A 10825-nucleotide genomic window follows, 5' to 3' on the forward strand; every position below is an offset into this window, starting at 1 on the left:
ATCTGATTAATATATATCCAACTTTCACATAAATAATCAATGAATGACCACAATTTCTTGTTGCCTTCGTCAAAGCTTGCCGCATTTAATTTTCTTCGAAAAACGTTCACGAGCGAAATGATGGATTCGACCCTAGGGATTCTGGTCAAAACATTTGATGACAAATGTTTGCGGAGATGTCGAAAACTTCGACAGCGTCAAAAAGTTTGTGCCCAAAAAATTACAGACAATTGAATTTGCCTATACTCGGACCGAAAACTTATATTTTTGTTCGACGCTCTCTGGGGACGTCGCGGTCACGTCTGAGGAACGACTTTGGTAACACACTCTGTACATGATTTCTGTATGGCCGAATCAAATGATGAAATATAAAAAAATATACAAAATCTATTTTATTTTGCACATAATTTGATTGCTCAACATTTCGCAAGCTGATATAAAGAAACGTTTGGGCGATAAAATAACTTAAATTATTTTAAATAAAGTATGTTTATGATAAGAAATTCCTGATATTGAATACTCTGAATATAAAACTACATAAAATGTTTAGTATCTATCATCTATTATAATCATTCATACAAGAATGTTTCATTATTTTAATAATTTTTATTTCCATAAGAACTCGTCGATAATGAAATATTAGTAATTATATAGCAGTGAATATGGATTTAGAGGTCTATTATATAGTAATATATTTTTATTTCCATTTATTTATAATAGATTGTTCCAAATATCTTTCACTGAACTCAGGAAACCGCTTAGGGGACACCCTAAAATTCAATGACTATTTGACTTTTCCTCCACTCATAAGTTGACATAAGTTTCATGTATATTACTTCTTTACATCTTTCATCATTGTAGTAAATCCATAAAAATATATGTATTTGTGTTACTCTAAATGGCTAATAATATATTCCTAAAAACGTATTAATGAAAAAATTAATATATATGAATATTTATATATATATATATATATATATATATATATATATATATATATATATATATTTATATGAATATTTATATATATATATATATATATATATATATATTTATATGAATATTTATATATATATATATATATATATATATATATATATATTTATATGAATATTTATATATATATATATATATATATATATATATATATATATATATTTATATGAATATTTATATATATATATATATATATATATATATATATATATATACTGATATTTTAATATTTTTAAAAAATTATTTAAAATTAAAGTAAAACGTCTATTTTTTTAGGTATGAATAAATAAGTTTAAGAACATTTTATTGTAAAGTGCTTATAATAAGAATTTTTTCATTAATACGTTTTTCAGAAATATATTATTAGCCATTTAGAGTAACACAAATACATATATTTTTATGGATTTACTACTATGATGAATAGTAAAAACTATGAACAAAATAGTAAAAAAAGTTACTTGTAGGTTGGAATAGATTGTTCACTTACATATTCTCTCAAAAAGCACAACGAAATAACCAACGAAACATAAAAGAGTTTTCGTCCACAAATCATGACTTTTTCGATAACTTGTCACATGAAGTTCCATTGGCAATGAAAAAAGACAAGAGAAGACAAAGATAATTTATTGTTGGATGTTTCCATTCATGCCCATAAAAAAAAATTGAAAATATTGAAATCCATTTGAAAATAACTAACCCTAAAATCATCACAGATATTTGTAGTCCAGTATAACATTATTCAGAAATAATATCAGTCCGTCAATGGTGGTGCTATCTTTGTGGCATACCAGATACTACTAGGAAAATATAATAATGGAAATACTAATATTATGAGTTATCAGACAACAATATCTGCCTGTTAGAAATAATGTTGGTCATTCTATTTGGGTCTTCCCTTTATTAACAACGACAAATGCTAATACTTTTGCACAAATATTTTAGATGTACGTTTCTATAAACTTTTGTAAATTAAAAAATTGTATGAAATATAGCAACGTATTTTGTATAATTAGCTACAATTCTCTTATAATAATACTTTTGTTTAAATAAAGATACCTTGATTACAAAACAAAATGAGACGCAACATGTCATTACGTAATTATTGAAAACTATATAGAATATTAAATTATTATGTTATGTTATCAATTTGAAGTACTGATAATAATTAAAATCACGCACATACAAATTAAAAGAGTTCTGTTTACTTATTAATTATCTCATAAACAGTTTAAGAATTTTTGAGTTAGTTGAACTGCTAAAACGAAAAATGAAAACCAACTTATTTTCGTCGCTGCTGTTAGTTTTCCTTATTTTTGGTTCATTTTGCGTTAATAGTGAACTATACCAACCAACATGGGAAAGCTTGGACACAAGACCATTACCGGAATGGTTTGACAAGGCTAAAATCGGTATTTTTATCCATTGGGGCGTGTTTTCTGTTCCCAGCATGGGAACTGAATGGGTTTGGACATTCTGGAACGATGGAGGTAAGGATATTTCATTAAAATATCTTTGTTGAGGTTTTTCGAATTAATATTTCTGGTTAATATTTAGATGAAGTAACGAAATATATCCAGGATAATTTTCCCCCGGGATTTTCTTATCAAGAATTTGCCAAGGACTTTACAGCTGAGTTTTTCAATGCCTCCGAATGGGCTCAATTATTCGCCAGATCTGGAGCCAAGTCAGTTTTGTTTTATTTCATTGTTTCAGTTTACGTTTCCATTGATTTTTTTTCTAAGAAAGATAGCCTATTAATTAAATTATTTAATGAAAATCTTAAGTTTACCAGGATTTAATTAGTAATTATTTTCAGATATGTCGTTCTTACATCTAAACATCATGAAGGCTTTACCATGTGGCCTTCATCATATTCTTACAGTTGGAATGCCAAAGATATTGGACCTCATCGTGATATAGTTGGTAATTAACATCATGTATTATATACTGGCATCTATATATATAATGTGTATAATTTTGTAGGAGACCTAGCAGAAGCTGTCAGGGCCCAAAACCTGACTTACGGTCTATACCACTCCTTACTGGAATGGTATCATCCATTGTATCTGAAGGCAAAAGCCACCAACTTTGAAAACCGAGAATTTGCAGTCCAAAAAGCAATGCCGGAATTATATGAACTGGTAAAAGAAATAATCATTAATAATGTTAACATCACGTTAGGTAATATAAATCCAGACATTCTCCATTCATTTTTTCCTCGATTTCATCTAATTCTTCTCTCTAAGATATATAAATTCAATTCTAAAGAATAGAAACAATAATGTTGTTTCTTGTGAAATGTTATTACTTTTCGAACTTTATATTAGATGAATTTTGATCAGTTTTTACTTTAAACATTCATTTATTAAGAAAAACTGGTACAATACATATCAATCAAAACATTTACGACCGTTTTTTTATAATATTTACCCATTTTCTGGCATCATGACAATAAAAATGGTCAAAAGAACGACGTGATTCCTATATTCACACTCCTTCAACATTTACGTCAACCAATATATGCTGCAACGATCTAAACAAGTGGTAATCAGAAGGCATGGATCTTTCTCAGTGCATACACATGCCTGGAAAAGATTCATTCATCAATTACTAAGCTGCATGAAAGTCTTCTAATTCATTGTCTTCTGACTTTTTGGTCGTTTCTTTGTCATTGACATAATGACAAATGATATGATGGAGCAGTATCACCATTATTTTCTACAATCCGCTGCTGACACCATATACCATTTCACCTAGCATTTTACTAATAGCTATCGAAGATTAAAATATATGAAAGAAGCAAATGACTTAATTTTTCTCTTCACGTGAATATCTTAGGTAAACAATTACGAACCATCCATTATTTGGTCTGATGGAGCTTGGGAAAATCCTGATACCTACTGGAACGCTACTGATTTCATAGCTTGGTTGTATAACGAAAGCCCTGTTAAAGACTTCGTTGTTACTAATGACAGATGGGGACAAGACGTGACTTGTAAACATGGAGGGTATTATACCTGCAACGATCGATATCTACCTGGTAGGTTATTTTAACTATTTAGCAAGAAACATGAGGAATAATATTTACATAAAAAAAGAAACTATGCAAGAAAAAATATTTAAAAATTTTGGTTTAACCTATCACTGAATTGATGATGGTACCATTATAGACAGACTTATATGTATAATGTTATTCTATTAGTTTACTAATTTTATTATTTTAACTTAAATTGGGTAAACGATTTTATAGAATCTCTAATAATAAATAATTCAATACATAAAAATATATTATTTTTAGACGAACTTCAGGAAAAGAAATGGGAAAATGCAATGAGTTTAGACAGATACTCCTTTGGTTATCGAAGAAATGCTAACTATGAAGACTATTTGTCTTTCGATGAACTAGTAACTACTGTTATCCAAACAGTAGCCTATGGAGGTATTTTTAATTGACAATTATAAATAGTAATTATACTAAAGCATAATATATTCAATGTTTTAGGAAATATTCTTATTAACATCGGACCAGGTCATGATGGAACCATCAATATGATTTTCCAAGAACGATTATTGGAACTGGGCGATTGGCTATCGATAAATGGTGAAGCTATTTACGAATCATCACCATGGACCGTAGCTCAAAAAGACAATCTGACTCAGAATGTCTACTACACGATCAGGAATGGAAACTATTATGCCTCCTTCTTGAAATGGCCTGTCAATGATGAAATTGGTATCTTATATTTGGGATCCGTGTCAGAAATTTTCAATGCCAGTAAGTATAAAACTACAGATTATATTTTATCTGAAGTGTATGGGAAAATAAGAAAAAAAATTTACTAATTTTTATTAACCGACTTCATAAAAGTATGAGGTTCTATGTTCGTCTGCATATTTTTTTTAATGTATGTTCACCGATTTCTCTGTCAATTATGAATCGATTTTCAAAATTCTTTTTTCATTCGAAAGAGTGCACAATTATAAATTTTTGAAACAATCATTAAAAATAATTTTGTATATTCGTTATATAATATTTTCTGATATGGGATAGTGGCTTAATGCGCATTATGTAACTATTATTGACTGATTTTAGTTAAAAGATTTGATCGCCCAAAATTGGCAGTTGTTAAGAAAAGTACAGAAACAAACAAACAGTAAACCCAAACCAGAAAATATCAGACAATAGTTCGTTTACAATTTTGCACAACATTTTAAACAGGCATTACTTGTCATTGTGGATCAAGGCATTAATCAATTATCAATGATAACAATGAAAAAATTTATGAAAATGAAAATGATTGTTATCAACATTAACAATGAATGAAATTCTTCTGCAAATCTTCTACTACATGACTGAGTAAAAAGAATCGTCGGATGAATTCACATCCGATGGTAAAAGCCGTTCAATGCAACAAAAATAAATCTTTCTGGTAAAATTAGTTATGGAAAAATTGGTGAGCCGTTAGAATAGTCACTTTACAAGTAGAAAGTCGAAAAAACAAGTTGAAAGAACAAAATAAATAATTTTATCGACAATGATTCATATATATTAAGGTATCTTTTTACCAATGAGGGTGTATCTGGACTGGACCTACTGTTTAACGTGGGCTCCGAACCACAGTCCCTGCATAAAGCCTACCGACTGGCGAGTGACCAACTTAGAAATAATCCCAGAAGAAATCCAGTCTTACCCAGCCTGGTTATTCGCGTAAGTGGGATCATTTTCCTTGTCGGATTTTACACTATTGCCTAGTAAAATCACAAATATTAAACAATCACAAACATAAATTTACGACCCTGGCCTAGTAAGATTCGAACGTAAAAAGCTTTGTGCTATTTAAAAACTTTGGCACAAAATATAATAAATAGTTTTAATATAAAAATTGTGATATACTGACAATTCCATCGACAACTTTTAAATAAGTAGTTCCATAAATGAGAGCACTATATGTGGTAGAATGACTACTGTTGGAAGCTGATTCTAATTTACAAACTCTCCTAATATTTTTAGCAGCTTCAAAGCCTAGTTTAACTACAAAACTTAAACATCAGTCACGCGCAAAAAATATTATACAACATTCAGATCAACATATGGACCAAAAACATATTTAGCACTGCAATATGCAATTACAAACAAGAAAAAGCTTGTAAAGCAGCAAATATGAATATGTAGCATTTTTGGTGGTTGATCTCAGTCAGCAACGCTTTGCATCGAAATCTAAAATATGCGCTAAAAGTTGCTGAAGTTCTGTCGGATAAAGGACCAAAGTAAACGCAAGCGACGCTTGCAGCTCAGATATGTCATATAGATCTTTTTACAAATTTTTGCATCAAATGAAAGAAATGCATAAACCGGAAAGGGTTGTGTTGTAGCCAAAATCAGTGAAGATAAAGGTAAGCATATGTGCAAAAACTTCTTATTATCAAAAAACCAAATACTCCTTAATACATTTATAAAGTCATTTCTATTTTTTTTTTTCAGATACCACAGTCAGCCTATTGGGCTTAAACGGCAATCTCTTCTGGACCAAAGACAACAATATAGTAAAAATAACTTTACCTAACCTAGCACTGATAACAACAAAATCTGCATGGGTCATTAAGATAGAAAATGCACAGAAAAAATAAGATAACTCGCCAGCGTTGAGACAGATTGTTAAGTACGAGATATAATAAAAATGTCGAAGGATTTCCGTCTATACGTATAGTTCCCCCTCGAAGTAATATCCACGGCGAAACACTATATCAACTAAAATACGCCATATTTCTCATATTTTTATTTGACAAAAATCACCCTAATTCTATAAAGCATTAAACTCATCGGAAATGTAGCCTACAGTCCGAAGGAGCCAATAAAAAATACAGCTCCCAAAAGGAAGCGCCTGAATATTTCAGGTACATGGAAAGCCAATGGAATCCATTGGAATGGAGACTGCGTTCCAAAATGCGGGATGTTACTTCATTCATTGGGATAATTAGCTGTTATTAAATTTGTATCTCATTGTGTACATGAATTTTTACTTAATATTAGATACACAGCTTAACACATTAATTACTCTGGTAATGAAATGTAATAGGCCTATAAATTAGCTTTAAAGGATTTTTTTAAATTTCAAACAATATTGGGAAAAATCGATGTATTTTATTGCAAGCACTGTCTGTTCATAGTAGCTACATTTCCCCATCTTTCGGGCCATTTACGGATTTCATCTCGAAAGGACTATGTATCTTTTGAGACTATCCATGAATGGACCCATTTTTTGGTATGTTCATAAGAAGTGAAGCGCTGGTCAAGCAGGTATCAAGAGGGGTATATAGGACTCATACGAGGGTATAAATAGTGATTATATTTCGGAAATAGGAAAAAAAACAAATAGTTAAGCTGCGAATATATTTTTATTGTTTTTCAAAGTACTCGTCACGATGATCGATACATTTGGCATACGCTTAAACCAATTTTCAAAGCTTTTATTCCATTAGGAATGAGATATTTTCAAAACATGATTTTTGAACACATTAATAGCTTCTTCGGGCGATGAAAATTGTTGGTCACGCAGTTTATTCTTCACGGATGGGAACAAAAAGGAGTCGTTGAGTGCCAAATCAGGGGCTGTATAGCAGATGACCGATCAATTCGATGTTTCTAATGCTCAAATAGTCTCTTGTTTTAGTCGATGTGTAAAAGCTCGCATTATCATGAAAGAACAATTTGGAGTCTCTTGTTTGTTTTTCTTATTTCACCGAAGACTTCAAGCAAACAAATGGTTGTGTATCAATTAGAATTTACTATTCTACGATCCTCTAGAGGCGCTGTTGCAATATGACCAGTTTTCCCGAAGAAACAGGTCGCCATTTTCTTTGAAGTGCTTCGTGTGCGAACAACTTTTATTGGATTTGGTTCATCTTGGATTACCAATTACCCATTTCGGGCTCATACGAATATATCCATGATTCGTCACCTGTCACGATTTTATAAACATCTTTCGAAGCACCGCGATTGAATTTCTTAAGCATTTTTTGCATCAATCGACACGAGCCTTTCTTTGAGCGATTCTCAAATTGTGTGGGATCCAACGCGAACATAACTTTCACACAGCTAAGTGTATATATAAAATCGCATATGTGCTGGTGGAACTAATGCTTAGGTATGCCTTAATATCACAATAGATAGCGAACTACGACCACGATTGAATTCACTAAACCAGCGATACACAATGGTCTTTGATGGAAGTTGATCGTCAAAAGTCAAATTAAATGATTGATGCACTATTTTTGTATTCTTTGCTGAGACGAAATTTTCAACTAAATATAAAATAGACAAATAGCGTTCGTGCAACAAAATGTTCTGGGTACGTATATCGTCGAAATGTCAAACTTTACGATTGAAGGGTCAGATGGACTCACATGATAACACTGTTGCCATTTCCGAAAATATAAATAGTGACCCTCGTACATCAGAATAAGTAGTAATCAGAAGGAGCCGGATCTTTTCACCGGTTTTGCAACATGTGGTCGAGAATTGTCTTGCTGAAGAATGACATTCTGTTTCGTTGCTCATATTCCGGCCGTCTGTTCGCGCGATGATCTACTCAAACGCATCAATTGATATCCCTAGCGATCCCATGATCCCAATTTCAATACATCGAATAATGCCTTCAATATTTTAGAACGCTCTTTGTGTGGTCGGTGTCAAAATCGCCACTTTTGAAAGGTTTAACCCAGTATTCACATATTAATATATATGGACATTCAGCCGGCATTTCCTTCAGCTTCTACAAGTGCGTTTTAGTAATCTTACAAATTCAAATATTTTCAATACACTGAAAAAAGTTTTGTTTACACTATGAAACGGCATACTGAAAAGTGAGGCTTCAATATGAAGTTGGTCACAAATGTGACCGACGCGATTAACGAACAATAATACCATCTATTGAAAATCCTTTAAAATTAATGTATTAATGTCTGATAAGACGCCAAAAACAAGAAATCCAATTAAAAAGAGTGTTTATTCGTATCTAGTTCGATATTAAATGAAATGGACAAAGGAATATTAAGTCAAGTTTTATCATGTACTCCGGGAAAGGCGGTAAATGTGAAGCATTTCAACTAGTAAGTTACAGAATGTTCAGATAAGGCAATTACTTCGAAAAAGAATTAGAAGTCTTTCTACTGAATGACAACGTGTCAAATTGACTCGGTGCTTGCGTGACTCAGAAAATCCTATGAAAGTTGGCATAGGCAAAATGTTCAGCAAGAAATTCGCCTTAAATCTATAGAAATAAAGTTATACAAGTATTAGTATACAGCACATTACACCAAGTTATTGAGAATTATAAAATATATTATTTTTATGTGCTATTATGTTAAAACTAATATCATAAAGAAAAGTAATTAAAATTAATAAGAATTGCTAGTTTTACCAACTATATCCATCGAACAAATTAAACGTTATAAAATAAATGTTAAATTAGACATTATCTCATTATTATATAGGGTGGCCATCTGTTGGTTACTTTTTTATTAGGTGCTTACATTTATTCTGATCGTTTCTTTTTCTTTAAAAAGAATACTTTGAGAAAAAATTGCTACAATATATATTAAACAAAATATTTTTCAATATTTTCTACAGATTTCTATCATATTTTTGGCAATATTGCCATAGCGTGACGGGAGAATGATGTCGATCCATTTTCGCATTTTTTCAGCATTTCGAAACTATGTTGAAGTGAAATGACATCTGGCGAATATTCTGAGACCGGCAGAACTTCCTATTCAGGCTGCAAGGTGTTACCGAGCATTGTCATGAAAGATGATGACTTCCTTGATGATGAGATGGATGATTTCCTTGGATTAGCGCACTATTTTTTACATTTTGCATTGTCGCAATAGGTCACATTTTATTGCCACCCACTCATAATATGCCGAAACTCTCATATTTTTGCCAATTGGCAAGCAATGAAACCACTATGTTGAAATGGTTCGAAATTACATTTTCAGTCAATACAAATGATAGCTATTTCCTGTCTTTTTGGATCATTACCATCGCATGTTCATTCATGAACTACTAAGTTTTCTGAAAGTTCTTTAAAAACTTAAATTGGGGCTTCGTCCGATAAGTTTTGCAATTCGACTTGTGGTCCTCCAGACCGTTTTCTACTATTAGTATCAAAATCGCCACTTATAAACTGTTGAAATCGAAACTGAAAAGTGGGATATGCTGAAACAACATCACCATAAGTTTCTAAAAGTTTTTGATGGGCTTCGAGAGCAAATTTTTTTATATCCAGCAAGAAAAGTGATTAATGTCAAAAATATAATTTTGAACTTTGCATACTTTTTATACACTGAATGACTTAATAATATTATGATTAACATAAATTTTGCACCAAATATTATAAGTGGAAAATGATCATGCAAATATGCAAAATAACTTCTGGATTCAAAGAAAGTAGTAAAATTTGGATAAACAAACGAATAACTTACGGCGCTATTTATTATGAGTAGCCGTACTTTCTACCATTTTCCTGAAATTAAAAAAAAATTAATAATCTATTACATCAACATTTAAATAATTTTACGGATACATCGACATAAAATTGAGAACGCAGCTATCTGCAGGTAATTTTTTAGAATTCGCCCCCCAAAAGTCGTCACATCCGGTGTTTATGGTCAGCGGAGGCCATATCGATAAGACCGGATATAGATGGCCGCCCGATCTGATTCCGTCGTTTTTATTGGATCCGGCGCAAAGAAATTTCCAGGGAAATCATGTCGGAGAGGGAAATAATTTTCGGTTCGTCTCTTTTCCGAAATAAAAATTAAAAGTTTA

At 31.4% G+C, this 10825-nt stretch overlaps 1 protein-coding gene across 1 annotated transcript; it reads left to right on the forward strand.

Moving 5' to 3' along the window:
* Positions 1 to 2202: 2202 nt before the first annotated feature.
* Positions 2203 to 6686, forward strand: LOC143194993 (tissue alpha-L-fucosidase). Its single transcript, XM_076401824.1, has 8 exons — positions 2203 to 2483; positions 2551 to 2680; positions 2813 to 2919; positions 2980 to 3137; positions 3835 to 4036; positions 4295 to 4435; positions 4499 to 4771; positions 6479 to 6686. Exons 1-8 carry the CDS (start codon positions 2264 to 2266, stop codon positions 6622 to 6624), a joined length of 1377 nt encoding a protein of 458 aa, XP_076257939.1. The 5' UTR covers positions 2203 to 2263; the 3' UTR covers positions 6625 to 6686.
* Positions 6687 to 10825: the final 4139 nt, after the last annotated feature.

Source organism: Rhynchophorus ferrugineus, unplaced genomic scaffold, assembly GCF_030347505.1.
Source record: "Rhynchophorus ferrugineus isolate W39M unplaced genomic scaffold, kcgeb_rfMv2 rfM4, whole genome shotgun sequence".
NCBI classification, from domain to species: Eukaryota; Metazoa; Arthropoda; class Insecta; order Coleoptera; family Curculionidae; genus Rhynchophorus; species Rhynchophorus ferrugineus.

Bases quoted from the DNA above. Each gene is read 5' to 3' on its own strand.
- LOC143194993 (XM_076401824.1), top strand. From the start codon at position 2,264: ATGAAAACCAACTTATTTTCGTCGCTGCTGTTAGTTTTCCTTATTTTT. The intron at 2,484-2,550 runs GTAAGGATATTT...GTTAATATTTAG, and splicing joins GACATTCTGGAACGATGGAG to ATGAAGTAACGAAATATATC. The intron at 4,436-4,498 runs GTATTTTTAATT...TCAATGTTTTAG, and splicing joins CCAAACAGTAGCCTATGGAG to GAAATATTCTTATTAACATC.